Source organism: Acipenser ruthenus, unplaced genomic scaffold (assembly GCF_902713425.1).
Source record: "Acipenser ruthenus unplaced genomic scaffold, fAciRut3.2 maternal haplotype, whole genome shotgun sequence".
NCBI lineage: Eukaryota > Metazoa > Chordata > Actinopteri > Acipenseriformes > Acipenseridae > Acipenser > Acipenser ruthenus.
This window is the reverse complement of record NW_026708346.1, coordinates 45,216-67,716: the sequence shown is the minus strand read 5'-3', so window position 1 is coordinate 67,716 and position 22,501 is coordinate 45,216. Positions and strand designations below refer to the sequence as shown.

Sequence of the window (22,501 nt, the reverse complement as noted above, 5' to 3'; positions counted from 1 at the left end):
CTGCGTGTATTTTTCTGATAACAAGCTGAAACTCGGAGCAGCTGATTCAAATCCCGAGGCATTCTGGGACATGGGGAGGGGCAGAGCCCGCAGGACAAACACAAACAAAGGCAGCCAGGCTTCCCAGCGACAGCGTTTGAAAGCGACATCGTGGGAGAAGTATGAGGGGACAAGTACAACGCAGTTAGAAGCAGTTGAAAGCAGGTTGACAGCTGCAGAAGCTAAACTAAACTTCCAAAAAAATGGTCTTCAAACCAGTAATCTGTGACAACTGCATGATGTGGGAAATCCGAGAAAACCCAACAGAGCTCAACCAAGTTTGTGTAAAGTGCCGCACCATCCAGGACTTGCTTCAGCGATTAAGTCTGCTAGAAAAGGAGCTGGAGGAAATGAGACAGCAACAGGAGCTTGAGGAGCTGACACACCCACAATTCATGGAAGTCTGCACCCCTAGCAGACTGAAAGACACCAGGGAGATGGAAGAGAGTCGAAACAGCTGGGTTCAGATAGGCAGAAGCAGGGAAAAAAAGAAACTTCGTCAAACACAACCACCTGAAATCCAGACATCCAACAAATTTGAGCCACTTCAACATTTAGATGACCAAAACCAAAATCAAGAGAATGAAAGGAACAACATCCAGGACCCTATAAACTGTGCTGGCCAGGCAGCAAAAAGAAGGGAAGTCATGATTGTTGGGGGCTCCATATTGAGAAACACAGCAAGCTCAGTTCGCAGTTTGGACCCCCTTACTACAACAGTGTGCTGCCTTCCAGGAGCCTCAGTCAAGCACATCACTGAGAATGTGGACAGGCTCCTACAACGAACAGGAGGCGACCCGGTAGTAGTCGTCCACATCGGTACAAACAACATTGGAAGAGACAGGCCAAGATCCCTGCAAAACAAATTCAGAGAGCTAGGAAGGAAATTAAAAGACAAGACCAAAACTGTGGTATTTTCTGGGATACTGCCGGCACCCTGCAAAGGACCATATGGACAGCTGGAAATACTAAATCAAAATGCATGGCTGAAATCGTGGTGCACTCAGGAAGGCTTCACCTTTCTTGAACATTGGACCACATTCTACAACAAGGACTATCTATACAGGTGGGACGGACTGCACTTAAACAGAAAGGGAACCAATCTACTCAGAGAAAGGATCCTTCAGGAGGTCCAGAAGCATTTAAACTAGAAAGGAAGGGGGGAGAAAACAAAAAAACAGAAGGGAGACCACATCAAAACAAGGGCAACAACTCAGGTAAGACAACTATTAAATGTATTTATCTTAATGCTAGAAGTCTCAGAAACAAAATGTTAGAACTTGAAGCTACTGCACTAACAAGTAAGTATGATGTGATAAGTGTTACAGAAACTTGGTTGTCTGAGAGTGATGGAAACGAATATAATATTAGTGGGTACACACTATATAGGAAAGACAGGCAGGACAGAAGAGGCGGAGAGGTAGCGCTATACATAAGAAATAGTCTTGAAGCCCAGGTGTTAAATCAGGACAAAGAAAACAATGCAGAATCATTATGGGTCAGAATAATGGACACAAATTCAAAGGGCATAATAATAGGAGCATGCTATAGACCGCCAAATTCAGACGCTGAGCAAAATAATCTGTTATACAATGACATTCGAAATGAGTGTAGAAAAGGAGAAGCCATATTAAAGGGGGATTTCAACTTCCCCTGTATAAAATGGGAAAACCCGATGGGGGGCACGACGGATGAAATTGAAATGGTGGAAATGACAAATGACTGCTTCCTAACGCAATTTGTCAAGGCACCGACTAGAGGGGAGGCATGCCTTGATTTAGTCTTTTCAAATAATGAAGACAGAATAACTAAAACAGAGGTCAGAGAGCCATTGGCAAACTCAGACCACAACATGGTCTCATTTGAAATATTTTTTAAAACCCCAAAAGTAATGACTAAAGCTAAGGTTTACAATTTTAGAAAAGCAAACTATGAAGGTATGAAACAGAGACTAGTAGAAGTAGATTGGAGTAAAATAGACAAAAAGATCCACAGATAAAGGATGGCTGTTCTTTAAAAATGTAGTACTAGAGGCACAAAACAATTACATCCCAAAAGTAGACAAATCTAAATCTAAAACAAAATGGCCAAAATGGTTTAATAGATCAATTAAAAAAATATTCAGTGATAAAAAGGCACTTTACAGAGCATTTAAAAGGGACCAAAAACAAACTACACAGAAAGAGTACTTGGAACTGCAAACACAAGTCAAAAAGGAAGTTAGAAAGGCCAAGAGAGAGATAGAAATCAATATTGCTAAGGGGGCTAAAACCAATTCCAAAATGTTTTTCCAACATTATAACAGCAAGAGAACATTCAAAGAGGAGGTTAAATGTCTAAGAGACACAAATGGCAAAATCATAGATGAAGAAAAAAAAATAGCAAATATATTAAATGATTACTTTTCACAGGTTTTCAGTACTCAAAGAAATGAAAGAAGTTATTTACAAACCGCTAACCAAGATCATGCAATAGTCTCTTGACACAGGGGTTGTACCGACAGACTGGAAAATAGCAAACGTAATACCGATCCACAAAAAGGGAGACAAAACCGAACCAGGTAACTACAGACCAATAAGCCTGACTTCTATTATATGTAAACTTATGGAAACTATAAAAAGATCCAAAATGGAAAATTACCTATATGGTAACAATATCCTGGGAGACAGCCAGCATGGTTTTAGGAAAGGGAGATCGTGTCTAACTAACCTACTTGACTTTTTCGAGGATGCAACATTGACAATGGATAACTGCAAAGCATACAACATGGTTTATTTAGATTTCCAGAAAGCTTTTGACAAAGTCCCGCATAAAAGATTAATTCTCAAACTGAAAGCAGTAGGGATTCAAGGAAATGCATGCACATGGATTAGGGAGTGGTTAACATGTAGAAAACAGAAAGTACTGATTAGAGGAGACACCTCAAAATGGAGTGAGGTAACCAGTGGTGTACCACAGGGATCAGTATTAGGTCCTCTGCTATTCCTAATCTACATTAATGATTTAGATTCTGGTATAATAAGCAAACTTGTTAAATTTGCAGACGACACAAAAATAGGAGGAGTGGCAAACACTGTTGAAGCAGCAAAGGTCATTCTCCCTGGTGTCTTTCAGTCTGCTAGGGGTGCAGACTTCCATGAATTGTGGGTGTGTCAGCTCCTCAAGCTCCTGTTGCTGTCTCATTTCCTCCAGCTCCTTTTCTAGCAGGCTTAATCGCTGAAGCAAGTCCTGGATCGTGCGGCACTTTACACAAACTTGGTTGAGCTCTGTTGGGTTTTCTCGGATTTCCCACATCATGCAGTTGTCACAGATTACTGGTTTGAAGACCATTTTTTTGGAAGTTTAGTTTAGCTTCTGCAGCTGTCAACCTGCTTTCAACTGCTTCTAACTGCGTTGTACTTGTCCCCTCATACTTCTCCCACGATGTCGCTTTCAAACGCTGTCGCTGGGAAGCCTGGCTGCCTTTGTTTGTGTTTGTCCTGCGGGCTCTGCCCCTCCCCATGTCCCAGAATGCCTCGGGATTTGAATCAGCTGCTCCGAGTTTCAGCTTGTTATCAGAAAAATACACGCAGCTGCAAGGCTTTAAGCTGCAATGTTTTCTGATTAAAGCAACTCTGCTATTCCTAATCTACATTAATGATTTAGATTCTGGTATAGTAAGCAAACTCGTTACATTTGCAGACGACACAAAAATAGGAGGAGTGACAAACACTGTTGAAGCAGCAAAGGTCATTCAAAATGATCTAAACAGCATTCAGAATTGGGCATACACATGGCAAATTAAATTTAATAGAGAAAAGTGTAAAGTATTGCATGCAGGCAATAAAAATGTGCATTATAAATATAATATGGGAGATAGTGAAATTGAAGAAGGGAACTATGAAAAAGACCTAGGAGTTTATGTTGACTCAGAAATGTCTTCATCTAGACAATGTGGGGAAACTATAAAAAAGGCTAACAAGATGCTCAGATATATTATACCGGGTTTAAAAGGCATGTCGTATGCAGACAGGTTAAAAGAATTGAATCTATTCAGTCTTGAACAAAGAAGACTACGCGGCGATCTGATTCAAACATTCAAAATCCTAAAAGGTATAGACAATGTCAACCCAGGGGACTTCTTTGACCTGAAAAAAGAACCAAGGACCAGGGGTCACAAATGGAGATTAGATAAATTCAGAACAGAAAATAGGAGGCACTTTTTTACACAGAGAATTGTGAGGGTCTGGAACCAACTCCCCAGTAATGTTGTTGAAGCTGACACCCTGGGATCCTTCAAGAAGCTGCTTGATGAGATTCTGGGATCAATAAGCTACTAACAACCAAACGAGCAAGATGGGCTGAATGGCCTCCTCTCGTTTGTAAACTTTCTTATGTTCTTATGTTCTTAACTAACACATGCTTTTGAGAGTCAAGGTAGTAGCAGAGTGGCGCAGCGGAAGCGTGCTGGGCCCATAACCCAGAGGTCAATGGATCGAAACCATCCTCTTCGATGTTTCTCTTGTTCAACATCTGTCAAAGCGGTGCTTCAAATAAATGAACCAAGAGTGAGATTGATTGATATTTTGCCTTGCGCATTTCTGTTGAGTGTTACAATAAAAGAGTGCACATATATTATGTTTTATGAATGTGCATGTGTGCATAGCGCAACTTAATCAATTTCGGCACCTCCTCAAGACTCCCCTCTTCAGACAGCACCTGTAGAACTCCTATTTTCCCTGTGGACACTTTATCACTCTTCCTTAATGTGCTTTACTTGCTCTTATCTGCTCCCTATTTAACTGCATTTACTGTACTGTAATCTGCCACAAGTGTTATTCAATCTGTAGTATTTTGCATTTAATCATATCCTGATGTAACTATCACTGACACTGTTATCTGCTATGATTATTGAATCATATTTTGTCATATACTTGTACCTACTAGAACTGAAGTCATTGTATTTTATCTTGCTCTGATATGTATGAATACTTGTACTGTGATTCTTGAAATGTATTTTTGTTTATGATTGTAAGTCACTGTTGGTAACGGCGTCTGTGTCCTCAGAAGGCTCTGATTATATTACGATTACTATCAGGATCATATAACAAGTACTGCTTCATTACAAATTGAGCAGAAACTGCATTTTTGTATTAAATAAAAAAAAAGTTGAAAAATGGTGACAAGCTTTAAAATTGCATCGCTGCTGCTGCAAATAATAGGGTTAACACCGAAAACGAGTGTGTCCTCAGAATTAGCATGTGCCTTGTTTTATGGTCATTCCTTACTCAGCAATGTGACCATAGCTTCACTCTAATATGAAATCCATTTAATGTAAAACAAAATGTTTCTGGTAAAAGATGTACGATTCTTAACTCTAAATTAATTCATTTTCAGACAGCCTAAAACTACTGTAATTATTGCTATAGAAGTACCAGTTCTTTTGGATTATTATGAAAAAAATAAATAAATGGTAGATGGTGTCAAGTGTTTTAAAAAAATACTATTTGCAAAATAGTATTTACTAATTTCTACTTAAAATACATGTCTGGCAACCTATTTTCTATTTGTATTTTAAATAAATATGGAGACCACTGTTTTCTATTTAAAGAGTTTCCGTGACTATTTTGCCCATCCTTGGCATTCAGCTGTTAACTGTAAGGTTGGTTTCCAGCGAGATTGCCTTTCCGGGCAGCCTTCTCAATAGACTCCAAGCTTCCGATTTCGTTTGCAGTCACGAGGGTGCGGTGGCCAAGTGGTAAGGCGTCGGTCTCGTAAACCGAAGATCACGGGTTCAATCCCCGTCCGTACCTTGTTGCTGTCTGAAAACACTATATGTTACTTGTTTGTACTTTTGCAGCTGAAATGAAAATTATAAAATTCTATTTGTATTTTAATTTAAATTAAAAAAGAGGGCACTTGGATTTGAACCAGGGACCGATTGATTTGCAGTCACGTGCTCTACCAGCTATACCCCGACTCCAACAATGCCATTTTCTACCAAGCACAACCAACGGTGCTGAGCTGTCAGTTTCAGAAATGCAACCCATCAAGGCGAGTGATTTTTCACCTTGTATCCCGCAGCAAATTCCTGTGGTGCAATTGGTCAGTGTGTTTGGCTCTTAACCCTTTAAGGACCGAGATCGTGTCAACACCACATCATACTGAAATTTCAAATTCAAAGCCACAGTTTGCCTTGCCTGACGGCTTTGATTGCTTGGTTGGTTGCTTGAGCCCAACCTAGAAAATTGGTTTTAATTTGTTTTTTTAATATATTAAATTGAAAGTCACAGCTTGCCTTGCCAGACAGATTACGTAAGAAACAACTTGCTTTGCATTTTTACAACTGTCAACATTTTTAAGTTACTTTTTTATGGTAACTTTGCTTAGCAAACTTTGATCTTTACTGTTTCATTTCGCTACCTGACATTATGTGGCAGCAGCAGCGTCAAGAAAATCCTATGAATGGATCATTATATTCCCATCTCTGCTTTCTTTAAGTGTTATGTTCGAGGTTGGTTAAATGTAATGAGAAAAGGGAAAATAAAATTGGTTGGACAAAATAGTACTATAAATACAGTTGTTGCTTGGACAACATATTCAAAATAGGACTGTAAATACAGTTGTTGCTAAACTATTATTATTTTGTTGTTCTTGCTGCTGTTGATATAGCTGTATTACTTCTATTGCTACTGCTAACATTGCTGCTATTGATACAACTATAATTTTGAATACTATTGCTATAGTTACTGTTAACTTTGCTGCTATTGAATTAGCTATTACTTTTATTGTTAATTGCATATGCAGGGATGGAATTAAGACTCCTAATGCATAGCAGTTTGGTCCATTTCAGGTTTTACTAACTGCAGGCCCTTGTATAAACTGTACTAAAGAAGCTGGAAAAAACAAGCCTGCAGGTCAGAAAACCCGAAATGGCTCCTACTGCTATAAAATGGGAGTCTTATTTCCACCCCTGCTTATGTGCTTAGCCATTTTAATAGTGTGTTTTTGCATAGTTAAATTTGATTGCTTTTAATAGTTTTAGAATACAATTAATAAACCTCTTTTTGATAATTACTTTGTCTGGCTTCCTTGTCTGCGCTACCAAGGTGTTATAACTTATAACTTACCCCAGTGACACACACAACATGAATATAGTTGTTGCTTGGACATATCAAAATACTGTATTGTAAATATATATTTAGTTAACATTTAAATCTATTAATGTTACACATGGTTTATTCTTTAACTCCTAATAATAAGCATTATAGTTTAACCAGCTTGGTTATTGGACAATTCTAATGTATTCATTTAAAAGTAAAAGCATGTGCTCACTCACTCACAGATAGATTTACAAAAAAAAGTACAAATGGAGATTCTACAGAAGTGAATGGAAAGTTCTTGAATTTGCAGTTTGTTTATTTGAGGTAACACAGAGATAGTGATTAGGTGGGAACTCTTTCAAGTGTTTTCAGAACAAAGGATTCTGGCATTTTTATTTTACATTTTACAAAAACAGACTCTGAAAAATTGTCTTTGCAGACTGATAGTCTAGAAATATTCCATAAACTCTCACAGGTTATTCCACGTTGGCCAAATGTGTAACTACATATATAAATAATATGCAATATGTGTGTGTCTATTGTAACATGAGCCTTGCGGCTCGGGTTCGTTGGCCCTTTAAAAACTTGACCCAGCACAGCAGACTGATTTTTCAGCGCTTATGCGCAATTCTTTTTAATTAAACACAAAATAAAACAAACACAAAATAAACACCTAACTCCGATTTTGGAGCGCTGACTACACAGATTATTCCCTGACTAACTCGCAGGACGGCTAAGCCGTTTCCCCGCCAAACACAATAAACAAAAACCACACAGGTTTCATACAGCACACTCTTCACCTCACGACTTCCAGGAAGCATAGCACCTCTCCTGCCTCCTTCTCCTCCACAGCAGCCCTGAGTAATCTAACTGCCTGTCCTTTATACCCTGCACCTGGAGGATAATTAAACAATAAAACAGTTAAAACAATGAAACAATTAAATTAAACAATTAAACAAACGTGCCTACGCACATGTTTTCCTCAGGGAGGCTTTAACCCCCTCCCTGCTGTCTCACACTATATATATATATATATATATATATATATATATATATATATACACACACACACACAGTGTATGGCAAATGAAAAACACAGTAATATTAAGGTGGACCTTCGATGGACAAGAAAAGAAATAGAATTTTTAGATACCACAGTAAAACTTGAAGAAGGTTCAATTGAGACTGACCTCTTCTGTAAACCTACTGACATGCACCAGTATTTACACATGTCCTCTGCACATCCGACACACACTAAAAGGGCAATCCCAAAGGGTCTAGGAATAAGAATACGAAGAATATGCTCAAAAGAAAGTGACTATGTAAAACAAAGAAATGTATTAAAAACACATCTTAAGGGGGATCACGTGACCTGCCGACAGGAATGGACGCTTAAGTCTGCTACTGCCTTCCGCCCGACAGTTTTTTTTCCTTTAAAACTTTATCCGGGCATTTTTCAGCCACTTAATTCGATAAAAGTTATCGAAAAGTTAAAGGATTTGACTACTGACCTCCCCGAGTCACAGCTGCGTGCTACCGTTGCGGAGTTGCTGAAACAACAGCTCGGGGATTTGCAGCCCCTAATGAGACAAGCGATTCGGGAAGAACGTCACGGTTTAATGGAGAGGCTCGGTTCCTTGGAAAAGGATTTGAAAACATTTACTTCTAAGTTTGACAATATGCAGGTAACTGTTCGGGCGGTCAAACAGGAGTCGGCCGAAACCAGACTCTGTTGATAAATTGCAGGAGAAGCTGATCCAGTACGAGGACAAACAGCGCCAAAATAATCTAAGGCTTGTGGGGTTAGACGAGGGCGAAGAGAGGGATGATCCTATCAAATTCCTCCAACGTAATCTTCCTAAATGGATTCCAGCTTTGGAGGGCAGATCTATTGAGATCGAAAGAGCCCATCGCATTTACAGCGGAAAGGAAGGCCGTAGAGATAGGCCGCGCACTTTGATTTTCAAGCTGCTGCGTTACAACGACCGCCAGGCCATTCTCGCTGGAGCTCGGAGCAGCTCCACTCTGCAACACGGTGGCGGTTCACTTCGCTTTTTCTCAGATTACAGCAATATCACAGCTCAGAAGAGACGGGACATGTTGCAAGCCAGGAAACGTCTGATTCAGAAGGGGATCAAGTCTTTCCTGATTTATCCAGCTCTGGTTAAGGTGTTTCATGGGGGGAAAACACTGGTTATTTAAAACACTTATGGAAGTTGAAGATTTTGCGGTCTCTTTGGAGTCTGCGGGTTCTATTTCGGCAATGGACGCAACTCAGCAAGGGATCTGAACTGTTAAACGATGTCCGAAGTTAACCGGGACTTAAGGTTTGACAACACTGTCATTACAGATTGCTCAGTTTATTGACAAATTATTTGTTAATGTAGTTGCATTTGTGCTATACTGTGAGGTGTTTTTTTTGGTTTGTTTTTTTTAATATATTTCTGTGGGGTTAGGTTATAAGGTTAAAAAATAATAAGCCGATATACATATATATTTTGTCTTGTGGTTGACTTGGAGTCGGGGCGGGGGTTTAGAGATCAGAGCGTTACCTTGCTGTGTTGGGGGGTCACGGATCAGCGAAGTTTTATGTTTTTGGCAGATAAGAGAGTTATTTATGCCTCTCTGCTGACTGCCTTGTGTTTATTGTTAATATGTCTCAGTGCTGTCTTTCTACGGATCGGTTCTTTATTGTTGTTCTATTTGCCAATGCTTGCCTACAATTATATTGTACTGTTTTGCATACCATATATGTCCGATTTCTATTTTAACTGGTATGTTATCTTTTCACACAATGTGCTGGCTGCTGCAACCAGTAGAATGCACCCTGTATCTGTCTTTATTATGTTTGTTTTCTTGAGAGAGAGGTTTTCGTTTGTTTACTTTGATCCACCATGATGGCTGATATTAATATTGTATCTTGGAACGTCCGTGGCTTAAACACTCCTGTTAAACGCACAAAGTGTCTAGATTTTTTGCGCCGTAAAAGGATATCGATTGCACTAATACAGGAATCTCATCTTAAATCTGATGACATTCACCGCTTTCAAAATAAACACTTTCGTGTTGCAGCATGCTCTTCTGCAAATAATAAAACAAAGGGGGTTCTTATATTGGTAAATAGGAAACGAAAACTTTCTGCTGAAGGATCTGGGGGTGACGACTCAGGGCGTTTTGTTTACTTGCTAGGTTCCTTGAACAATGTTAAATTTGCTTTTGTTTCAATTTATGCCCCTAATGTCTATGATAATAACTTTCTTCGTGGTATAGCGAATGCTTTTCTAGATTTCTCCGAGTACCAGTTAATAATAGGAGGAGATTTCAATGCAGTAAATAATCCGGTTCTAGATCGATCTAATCCCAATTCAGATGATAACTGTTTGAATTCGTAAGTGGTTTTTAATAATTTTATTAGAGATACTAACTCGCGGGATATTTGGCGTTTGAAGAATGAAAATGCAAGGGACTACACATTCTTTTCTGCTCGATACAAAACCTATTCTCGGATTGACTATATTCTTACCTCATCTACACTTATTGAATATGTGACAAAAATGGACATACTGCCAATATTAATTTCGGATCATTCCCCTGTACTGTGTAATATGTCACCTACAATACGCCCTCCACGTGCAAAGAGATGGCGCTTTAATACTTCTCTTTTACAAAATTCAAGCTGGGGTTTTCTCCTGATTGGGACAATGTATGGAACAATACATTTTTAGCTTCCAAGAACCCAGCTCACCAATTAATACACTTTAAACTTATCCATAAAGCATATGCTACTCCATACATGCTTTTTAAAATGAAAAGGTCCCCTAGTCCGCTCTGTACAGTTTGACAGGCTGGTGCAGTGGGCTCATACCTACATATGTTTTGGGAATGTCCGATTGTGGCTGCGTTCTGGGACAGTGTAGCTCAAACTATTACTGAGCTGACGAAGGTTCAGATCATAAAAAATCCGGTTGCATTTCTATTGAATGATGACTCCTCCCTGGGCCTTTCTCAACACCAGAGCAGGATACTTCTGGCAGGGTTAACTGCAGCCAAGAAATCAATTTTACGGCTTTGGATAGACCCTACTCCTCCTATGATTGCTACCTGGCTCTCGGACTTTAGAAGCATTGTTTTTTTGGAATGCTCCACAGCCAGGATTAATAAGGCACGTCTGACAACCATACAGGCATGGAATGCAACTGCTGCCGATTTGGCTACGCTGATGTCTAAATGATTTGGGCTTCCTTTCCACTACCTTCATACTAGCTTCTATTTTTGGTATGTAATTTTATTTTTAGATAACAATATTGTAGTAACTTTTTCTTATTTATTTTTTCTTATTATTTTAATGTGCAAGCATTGGTAATATTGTAAATAGTTTATATTATTTTAGTTGTTATTATTTTAGTTTTTTATGCTTTGTCTCTGTTATTAAAAATAATAAAAAAAACAATTGATCACAAAAAAACATATCTTAAAAAAAGAGGATACAAAGAAAGAATTATAGAGACGGAGTTAAGAAAAGTGGATAAACTAAAAAGAGATGATCTACTAGATTATAAAAATAGAGATAAAAAGGTCAAAAGAGTCCCATTAGTAATGACTTACACTAAACTTTTGCTCAATATTTCTAAGATAGTTTGGAAACACTTGTGGATTCTACATAATTCAGAAAACTTAAAAAAAGTATTTCTTAAGGCCCCAGTTGTAGCATTCAAAAGAGAAGCTAATTTAGGTGATATTTTAGTTCACAGTAAACATAAAAGAATAATTGACAAAATAGGTTCTACGAACATGTGCACCAGTAGATGTAAAGTGTGTAAATACATGGACAAAAGTAAAAATATAATTAAACATAAGAACACCACATATCCACCAAAAACTAATACTTACTGTAAAAATAGCATTGTTGTTTACTGAATAGCCTGTGAAAAATGTGATGAAATCAAATATGTTGGAGAGACTGGAACTACTTTATATAAAAGAATCACCTTTCGTTAATTAGAAATAAAAAAAATGAATGAACCAATAGTACAGCACTTCACCAGTCAGGGACATGACATAAATGATGTAAAGTTTGTAGTATTAGAACAGCTAAAATTAGACAATGCGACATATAGAAGAATAAAAGAAAGTAAATGGATAAATAGACTAAACACGATTATGCCAGCGGGACACAACAGAAAAGAATGAAGTAATTAACTTCAATAAATATGTAACATTTAAATAAATAAACAAAATTAATTCAAAAGTTGATGCGTTGGGGAGGCCAAATCAAGACTGATCCTCAGAGCCAGCTTTGCATGATATAATAAAAATATAAGTTGATATAAAGTAATGTTAATTAGAATTAATACAGATTCAAAGATAGAAGTAAAAATGATGTCACAATATATAGAACACCATTACATCATGTAAGAATAAATCATGGATTTGAATGTAAACAATAACAAGTAGTTGTCATGCCGTCAAAAAACTATAAATACCTCTTTGGTTCAAACACAGGCTCCCTTGAGAAAGATATGTACAACATATCGAAACGTTGGGCAGCTGGCTTTCAATGGTAACATGTAATTACAAAAACGTAATGCCTGCAGCACTTGGTATTCACAGGCAGTCTCTCATCCAAGTACTAACCAAGCCCAACCTTACTTAGTTTCTGAAATCAGACGAGATTAGGCTTATTCAAAGTAGTGTGGCTGCAGACAATTGCTGTTCTGCTTTTATGACTTTTATGTTAGGTGAGCCGGGGGTGAGTCCTCAGATATTTGTCCTCTGTTCACACATTTCACATTGTCGTCTGATCTCAGAAGCTAAGCAAGGTTGGGTTTGGTTAGTACTTGAATGGGAGACCACCTGTTAATACCAAGTGCTGCAGGCATTACATTTTACCATTGAAATGTATGAACAGAGGACAAAAAAAGGAAATCTCTGAGGAATCACCCCCGGCTCATCTAACATAAAGATCATAAAAGCAGAACAGCAATCGCCTGCGGTCACACCACCTTGAATAAATCTGATCTCAGAAGCTAAGCAAGGTTGGGCTTGGTTAGTACTTGGATGGGGACTGCCTGGGAAAACCAAGTGCTGCAGGCATTATATTTTTGTAATTACATTTTACCACTGAAATGTGTGAACAGGAGACAAAAAAAGGAAATCTCTGAGGAGGCCATTCAGCCCATCTTGCTCGTTTGGTTGTTAGTAGCTTATTGATCCCAGAATCTCATCAAGCAGCTTCTTGAAGGATCCCAGGGTGTCAGCTTCAACAACATTACTGGGGAGTTGGTTCCAGACCCTCACAATTCTCTGTGTAAAAAAGTGCCTCTATTTTCTGTTCTGAAAGCCCCTTTATCTAATCTCCATTTGTGACCCCTGGTCCTTGTTTCTTTTTTCAGGTCAAAGAAGTCCCCTGGGTTGACATTGTCTATACCTTTTAGGATTTTGAATGTTTGAATCAGATCACTGCATAGTCTTCTTTGTTCAAGACTGAATAGATTCAATTCTTTTAGCCTGTCTGCATACGACATGCCTTTTAAAACCGGGATAATTCTGGTTGCTCTTCTTTGCACTCTTTCTAGAGCAGCAATATCCTTTTTGTAACGAGGTGACCAGAACTGAACACAATATTCTAGGTGAGGTCTTACTAATGCATTGTAGAGTTTTAACATTACTTCCCTTGATTTAAATTCAACACTTCTCACAATATATCCAAGCATCTTGTTAGCCGTTTTTATAGCTTCCCCACATTGTCTAGATGAAGACATTTCTGAGTCAACATAAACTCCTAGGTCTTTTTCATAGTTCCCTTCTTCAATTTCACTATCTCCCATATGATATTTATAATGCACATTTTTATTGCCCGCATGCAATACTTTACACTTTTCTCTATTAAATTTCATTTGCCATGTGTCTTCCCAATTCTGAATGCTGTCTAGATCATTTTGAATGACCTTTGCTGCTTCAACAGTGTTTGCCACTCCTCCTATTTTTGTGTCGTCTGCAAATTTAACAAGTTTGCTTATTATACCAGAATCTAAATCATTAATGTAGATTAGGAATAGCAGAGGACCTAATACTGATCCCTGTGGTACACCACTGGTTACCTCACTCCATTTTGAGGTGTCTCCTCTAATCAGTACTTTCTGTTTTCTACATGTTAACCACTCCCTAATCCATGTGCATGCATTTCCTTGAATCCCTACTGCTTTCAGTTTCAGAATTAATCTTGTGTGCGGGACTTTGTCAAAAGCTTTCTGGAAATCTAAATAAACCATGTCGTATGCTTTGCAGTTATCCATTTTCAATGTTGCATCCTCAAAAAAGTCAAGTAGGTTAGTTAGACACGATCTCCCTTTCCTAAAACCATGCTGGCTGTCTCCCAGGATATTGTTACCATATAGGTAATTTTCCATTTTGGATCTTATTATAGTTTCCATAAGTTTACATATAATAGAAGTCAGGCTTATTGGTCTGTAGTTACCTGGTTCGGTTTTGTCTCCCTTTTTGTGGATCGGTATTACGTTTGCTATTTTCCAGTCTGTCGGTACAACCCCTGTGTCAAGAGACTATTGCATGATCTTGGTTAGCGGCTTGTAAATAACTTCTTTCATTTCTTTGAGTACTATTGGGAGGATCTCATACGGCCCAGGGGATTTGTTTATTTTAAGAGCTCCTAGTCCCTTTAACACTTCTGCCTCTGTTATGCTAAAGTTATTTAAAACTGGATAGGAACAGGTTGACATGTGGGGCATGTTGTCCGTGTCCTCCTTTGTAAAAACCTGTAAAAAGTAATCATTTAATATATTTGCTATTTTTTTTTTCTTCATCTATGATTTTGCCATTTGTGTCTCTTAGACATTTAACCTCCTCTTTGAATGTACTCTTGCTGTTATAATATTGGAAAAATATTTTGGAATTGGTTTTAGCCCCCTTAGCAATATTGATTTCTGTCTCTCACTTGGCCTTTCTAACTTCCTTTTTGACTTGTGTTTGCAGTTCCAAGTACTCTTTCTGTGTACTTTGTTTTTGGTCCCTTTTAAATGCTCTGTAAAGTGCCTTTTTCGCTGAATATTTTTTTAATTGATCTATTAAACCATTTTGGCCATTTTGTTTTAGATTTAGATTTGTCTACTTTTGGGATGTAATTGTTTTGTGCCTCTAGTACTACATTTTTAAAGAACAGCCATCCTTTTTCTGTGGATGTTTTCTCTATTTTGCTCCAATCTACTTCTGTTAGTCTCCGTTCCATACCTTCGTAGTTTGCTTTTCTAAAATTGTAAACCTTAGCTTTAGTCATTACTTTTGGGGTTTTAAAAAATATTTCAAATGAGACCATGTTGTGGTCTGAGTTTGCCAATGGCTCTCTGACCTCTGTTTTAGTTATTCTGTCTTCATTATTTGAAAAGACTAAATCAAGGCATGCCTCCCCTCTAGTCGGTGCCTTGACAAATTGCGTTAGGAAGCAGTCATTTGTCATTTCCACCATTTCAATTTCATCCGTCGTGCCCCCCATCGGGTTTTCCCATTTTATACAGGGGAAGTTGAAATCCCCCTTTAATATGGCTTCTCCTTTTCTACACTCATTTCGAATGTCATTGTATAACAGATTATTTTGCTCAGCGTCTGAATTTGGCGGTCTATAGCATGCTCCTATTATTATGCCCTTTGAATTTGTGTCCATTATTCTGACCCATAATGATTCTGCATTGTTTTCTTTGTCCTGATTTAACACCTGGGCTTCAAGACTATTTCTTATGTATAGCGCTACCTCTCCGCCTCTTCTGTCCTGCCTGTCTTTCCTATATAGTGTGTACCCACTAATATTATATTCGTTTCCATCACTCTCAGACAACCAAGTTTCTGTAACACTTATCACATCATACTTACTTGTTAGTGCAGTAGCTTCAAGTTCTAACATTTTGTTTCTGAGACTTCTAGCATTAAGATAAATACATTTAATAGTTGTCTTACCTGAGTTGTTGCCCTTGTTTTGATGTGGTCTCCCTTCTGTTTTTTTGTTTTCTCCCCCCTTCCTTTCTAGTTTAAATGCTTCTGGACCTCCTGAAGGATCCTTTCTCTGAGTAGATTGGTTCCCTTTCTGTTTAAGTGCAGTCCGTCCCACCTGTATAGATAGTCCTTGTTGTAGAATGTGGTCCAATGTTCAAGAAAGGTGAAGCCTTCCTGAGTGCACCACGATTTCAGCCATGCATTTTGATTTAGTATTTCCAGCTGTCCATATGGTCCTTTGCAGGGTGCCGGCAGTATCCCAGAAAATACCACAGTTTTGGTCTTGTCTTTTAATTTCCTTCCTAGCTCTCTGAATTTGTTTTGCAGGGATCTTTGTCTGTCTCTTCCAATGTTGTTTGTACCGATGTGGACGACTACTACCGGGTCGCCTCCTGTTCGTTCTAGGAGCATGTCCACATTCTCAGTGATGTGCTTGACTGAGGCTCCTGGAAGGCAGCACACTGTTGTAGTAAGGGGGTCCAAACTGCGAACTGAACTTGCTGTGTTTCTCAATATGGAGTCCCCAACAATCATGACTTCCCTTCTTTTTGCTGCCTGGCCAGCACAGTTTATAGGGTCCTGGATGTTGTTCCTTTCATTCTCTTGATGTTGGTTTTGGTCATCTAAATGCTGAAATGGCTCAAATTTGTTGGCTGTCTGGATTTCAGGTGGTTGTGTTTTTCGAAGTTTCTTTTTTTCCCTGCTTCTGCCTATCTGAACCCAGCTGTTTCGACTCTCTTCCATCTCCCTGGTGTCTTTCATTCTACTAGGGGTGCAGACTTCCATGAATTGTGGGTGTGTCAGCTCCTCAAGCTCCTGTTGCTGTCTCATTTCCTCCAGCTCCTTTTCTAGCAGGCTTAATCGCTGAAGTAAGTCCTGGATCGTGCGGCACTTTACACAAACTTGTTTGAGCTCTGTTGGGTTTTCTCGGATTTCCCACATCATGCAGTTGTCACAGATTACTGGTTTGAAGACCATTTTTTTGGAAGTTTAGTTTAGCTTCTGCAGCTGTCAACCTGCTTTCAACTGCTTCTAACTGCGTTGTACTTGTCCACTTGTACTTCTCCCACGATGTCGCTTCCACACGCTGTCGCTGGGAAGCCTGGCTGCCTTTGTTTGTGTTTGTCCTGCGGGCTCCACTCCTTCCCCGTGTCCCAGAACGCCGCGGGATTTGAATCAGCTGCTCCGAGTTTCAGCTTGTTATCAGAAAAATACACGCAGCTGCAAGGCTTTAAGCTGCAATGTTTTCTGATTAAAGCAACTCCAGATTTAAAGATGTAATTCCTCCTTTCTGCTTCTAACTGCGTTGTACTTGTCCACTCGTACTTCTCCCACGATGTCGCTTCCACACCTTAGGAGTTATATAGGTTTTTCGTCTCATTGGGATACATGGGACGCCTCAATTAAATCCAATCATTAATCTGTTTAGACAGTTATCTTTTTTACAAATAAAAGATCCGGGCCAACTTTTCAGAATTAATTGGAGTCATACCAATAAATTCAAGACTTCATATTTGTCCAACTCCAAACCTATGATCTCATTCCTTGTTTTCCTCCGAGCCCCTCCTTTGTCTGAAAAGTCAAGTGAACCAAGGTTCCCAGGATCCTGGATTATTTGTAAACACTATTTTTTATATGTATTATATTTGAGAGATGTTTTTAATATATGACATCGTCTCTAATTGATTATATTTTGCTAAATTAAAGGTATGTGTTTCTTTTAACCTCATATTGTGTTTCATCGTGTTTTTAATTAAGTCAGTTTTGATTCTATATACTAATGTCTAACAGAGTATTTGACAAAAGATTGCCTTATACAATATTCAAGTCAATTAGTTTCACTAAGTTTAAGTGGTAATAATTTTCATTACAATTATTTAACCCTTAAAAGATGCACTAACCAGGCTCTGACCTGTACCTGACTCTGAGAATATGCTATTGCAAGCAATCTCTTGTTTTTTCAAGGCCAAAGTCTGTGCAAGCACTTTTTTAGATATATGACTTATCAATGTCTGTTATGCAATCATTTTTGCATATTATTTCAAGATATATTTTTATCTGTGTTAAACCACTAATTCCATAAACCTTAATACTTGCAGTTTTTTTTTACTAAAGTGGAATGTGAGAAGACCCCTCCTTTCTCTACAGCCCGTACATCTCGATAAGGAGAGAGGCCCCTTTTTCAATGCTAGGCAGCAGTTTCAAAGAACCACATTATAATGACTCCATCTACCATCATTAGACAATAGTATAGTGGATTGATAACAAGGTACATTATTGTATATTATTACAAACTAACATAAAAACATAGCATAATACCTTTTATATTCTGTAATTTAATGTCTATTATAATGTCTAAAGGTCTTTTTGTTTAATAGAAGGAGAAAGAAACTGAACCAATTCCCCAATTAATTAAATTGAATACTGCTCCGGCTTTTAATCTTTTTATCACTACAGTAAAGTCATGAACAAGCAATAACACTTGTCAGTTTAAATAATATGTGTTCTTATTATACCAAATACTTAAAACATATTATTAATCCTATGAAATCAAATAGGTATTTTTAGTTTCAAATATCATTCTGTATAGAAAAGGTTAATCATTTATTTTATTAATTTGCATTACCTTTGTGTCTAATTTCTATTTTTTGACCATTATAAACTATAAAAAGTGTCAATTAGCACTGAACCTTTTTTAACTATAAATGTGGCATTATAAGATGGATTTTTAATTGATGTACTTCAGTTTAACAGTCGCTCCTAGAATTTATAATATCACTTTATTTCTTTGGTGATTCCTTCTAAGATTTAAATCCAAATACAGGCCAGTATAAATGCATTCAACTTCTATATGCTATAATGACTGAACTAAGCTTGACCCTGTCCTTTGTTCATACAAAATCCAGCCGAAACAGGTTTTTTCCTTAAGACCTTGGTTGCTAAGTTTTAATTGTTGATTCATATGTTGCAAAGAATCCCTTCCAAATCTTGTCTTTGGAAACATAAATTTATAGGTGGGATTAACGTCCACTTTTTTTAGCCGAAATTGTGCATTTTTATCAAGCGTCATGCTTTCTAAAGATAAGATATACAAGCAATTAATCGTTTATTCTATATTGTCTTAGAACCGCCAAGGTTGTTAAATACTTAATTTCTTGACAAAAACGAGTAGACTGACCTATTTCATGGAGCAAGGGAGCCATCTACTGGCGATACAAGGATACACTCTCTTTATCCTTCTATGTTTCTCTCTTAAAAAACCCTGTTCTTTCATTTTTTATATCAAAGTACATTTCATATTTGAAATCGTCTAGTACATGTCCAGCATATCTGCACGTTCCCAGCAGGATTCAAATTCTGTACCAGGTTCAGCTCTAGTTGGTTCCATAACAAGTCCCTTGATCCAAAGTTTCTCTATCACAGGTGTGGATTTCCATGGTCTTATTTCATACCTACAAGATACTTGGACACGTTTAGCTGTACATATAATTTCTATATATTTCCTTTTTCATCCAGAATACTAAAGGAGGCCAAAACTCACTGTTATTCATATTTTCGGGCATCCAATTACTGTTCTGCTCCACATCACCAGTTAGCAGACTTAACATAACTGAATCTGAATCAGTTGATGAACTGTGAACTGTAGGTTACTGAGATCCTCCATGCAAAGGGGTCCAATGTTTTACTACGCAGAATAACTAGTTCAAGGTAACTTCAGCAAAGAGTATCTGCCGAAAGGTGTGTTGAAAGTACAGTATTTTGTGCTGTCCCCATCCAATTTCAATTGCCAAAAACCCTGTGAGGCATCTAGCTTAGCAGAGACGTTTGCACCTGACATCTCACTTGTGATTTCTTCACATTTAGGGATCTGATAGTGTTCTCTTTTTATGTTTGCATTTAAATCCTTAGGATCCATGCAAACTCTCAGTTCACCATTTTTCTTTTTAACACATACCATAGAGTTGACCCAATCGGTGGGTTCCTCAACCTTCCTGATAACTCCAAGCTTGGTCATCCTGTCCAGTTCTTTCTTTAGGCGATCACGCAGGGGTGCTGGAACTCTCTGTGGAGCATGAACCACCGGCTGTGCATCACTTTTGAGCTGGATCTTGTATGTGAATGGTAAAACTCCAAATCCTTTGAAGATGTCTGGGAACCTGTGCACAATGTCATCTACAGTGTCACTGTGTGTGTTTACTGCTACATTGGATGAGTTGATTCGGTAGATTCGTTGAACTAGATTCAAGTCCTCACAAGCTTTGTCACCTAATAGTGAATCATGTCCATCAGGAACCACAGCAGACATGAGGTGGTGTGCTTTGCCTTTAACCCTCACCTTTACTCTGTGTAACCCACCTTTGGCTACTTCTAATTCTAGGTTCGTATGAGCGGTTAGTATAACTAGAAATTAACAAAAGAATATTCGGTGTGTTTTTTTTTTTAACAGCTGGCATACATTTATTAGACAGAAAGGTGTACCATATAAACATATATTCAGTACCTCTTGTTTAAAATAATACAGTTAGTTTGAAATAAGAAGTTCTAATTAAAACCAATGTCCTTGTTGGTGTGTATGTAGTGTGAGTCGATATTCCTACCACTCTGTAGAACTTCGAGAAGAATGAAAACAGTCCTTTGAAATCCAAAAGAAATTCCAGGAAAAGGAAAAAAAGTAAATTTCAGGGTAGAAATCTTCAGTGTATCTTCAATAAGGTAGGCTCGCCACTCCTTTGCAGGAGAATTCAACTCCAGAAAAAAAAACCCAACCTAAGTCAGAAAATTGAGAATCATTCTAACAGGGTTCAAAATTCACAGAACAATAACCAATTACAGCATTTATGTACATTCAGCAATTTGTCTTTTTTTTAAGACGCTATAACTACTGCAATAACTGCAGCTTTCTTTTAAAACAAAAAAAAACTACTACTGCAATCCAGCAACACAATTTCAGTTGCGCTTAATTTTTAAGTTAACACTTTCCTGTAGCATACATACAAAATAAGATTAACTACTCTTTAGCTTAATATATATATATATATATATATATATATATATATATACACATATATATATATATATATATATATATTTTTTTTTTAATAAAATATATTGCTATGCAACGTTTAACACAAGCTTTTAACCTCCATTGCTGTCTTTGTCTACAACAGTCTGCTATTTACAGAATTTTGTAAGTGTTTTTTCATGTGCACTGCACAGTTATCAAATATTTTTTCTTTTATCCCATTTACAAAATTAACTTGCTTAAAGTAATTTGAAAATCGGTATGTCAATATCAATTGAATTTATATATATATATATACAATAGATACATAAAAATACACCATTTAGGTTTTTTTTTATAAACACAATTGAATTCAATACCCTTGCAAATATCAACCGTTTAAATACTCTCTTATTTCTTTATAAAATAATATATATATATATATATATATATATATATATATAATATATATATATATATATACTTTCCTTATCTTTAATGCTGATACCAGTTTCGCTTCAGTATTCTTTCTTTTTACAACACCACATGTTAGACAATTATACAGTCTCGTTTCAGAATAATACATAAGTAGAAACTCACCAGGGTTTTTTTCCTTCTTTAAAAGAAAATCGTCATCGGTCTCTGGTCTAAAGACTTCTTGAATAAAGAGTGCAAAACTTTTCAGAGTGAGATCAACTTTAGTTAGTCCAGCAATCAAGAACCTCGAGTTCCCCATGCGACTTTCACAAGATGGACGCTCTCATCTCCTTCTCAATCAAGAACCTCGAGTTCCCCATGCGACTTTCACAAGATGGACGCTCTCATCTCCTTCTCAATCAAGAACCTCGAGTTCCCCATGCGACTTTCACAAGATGGACGCTCTCATCTCCTTCTCAATCAAGAACCTCGAGTTCCCCATGCGACTTTCACAAGATGGACGCTCTCATCTCCTTCTCAGGGTGTCTACAGTCAATCAAGGCGGGACTTCCTGTTAACACTCATTTCTTAATCCCATTGCCTTCTGTACATAACAATTGTAACGGGGTTACACATGCATTTACCTTTGGTGTCAATGTTCTGTCCATTGTGCTTTCAGTAAGTCTGCCTTTTTGTGAATGACTGGCTTTTCTTTCATTGCACTGATGTCACTCACACTAATTAAGTTTGCTTTTGCGCCAGTGTCCATTTTGAGTGGAATTAACTCTCCATTGATCTACAGCGGCACAATCCATTTGTCCTCCATGACTGTATTAACGTGTCTGTTCAGGGCTTTGCATTCCTAAGGGCTGTGCATTGTCTGGTAGAGAAGTCACATGTTACCATACCCACAAAAAACGTGTCACTCAAATCTGTCTCATCGACTACATGCACAGTC

General features: G+C 37.8%; 1 protein-coding gene, 1 non-coding gene and 2 pseudogenes across 2 annotated transcripts; 2 read left to right on the top strand and 2 right to left on the bottom strand.

Annotated features, from left to right (window-relative positions):
• Window positions 1-5,759: 5,759 nt before the first annotated feature.
• trnat-cgu (transfer RNA threonine (anticodon CGU)) lies at window positions 5,760-5,831 on the top strand. Its single transcript has one exon. It is a non-coding gene; the product is annotated as a tRNA-Thr (tRNA).
• Window positions 5,832-7,361: 1,530 nt separating this feature from the next.
• Window positions 7,362-22,100, bottom strand: LOC131731682 (uncharacterized). The gene is made up of 3 exons (XM_059020925.1): window positions 21,727-22,100; window positions 16,089-20,891; window positions 7,362-8,015 (listed from the first exon to the last, which is right to left on the bottom strand). Exon 2 carries the CDS (start codon window positions 17,100-17,102, stop codon window positions 16,155-16,157), a length of 948 nt encoding a protein of 315 aa, XP_058876908.1. The 5' UTR covers window positions 17,103-20,891; window positions 21,727-22,100; the 3' UTR covers window positions 7,362-8,015; window positions 16,089-16,154.
• LOC117972077 (5S ribosomal RNA) lies at window positions 12,707-12,825 on the bottom strand (annotated as a pseudogene).
• On the top strand, window positions 13,107-13,214 carry LOC117972076 (5S ribosomal RNA; annotated as a pseudogene).
• Window positions 22,101-22,501: the final 401 nt, after the last annotated feature.

Bases quoted from the DNA above. Each gene is read 5' to 3' on its own strand.
- LOC131731682 (XM_059020925.1), bottom strand. From the start codon at position 17,102: ATGGTCTTCAAACCAGTAATCTGTGACAACTGCATGATGTGGGAAATC.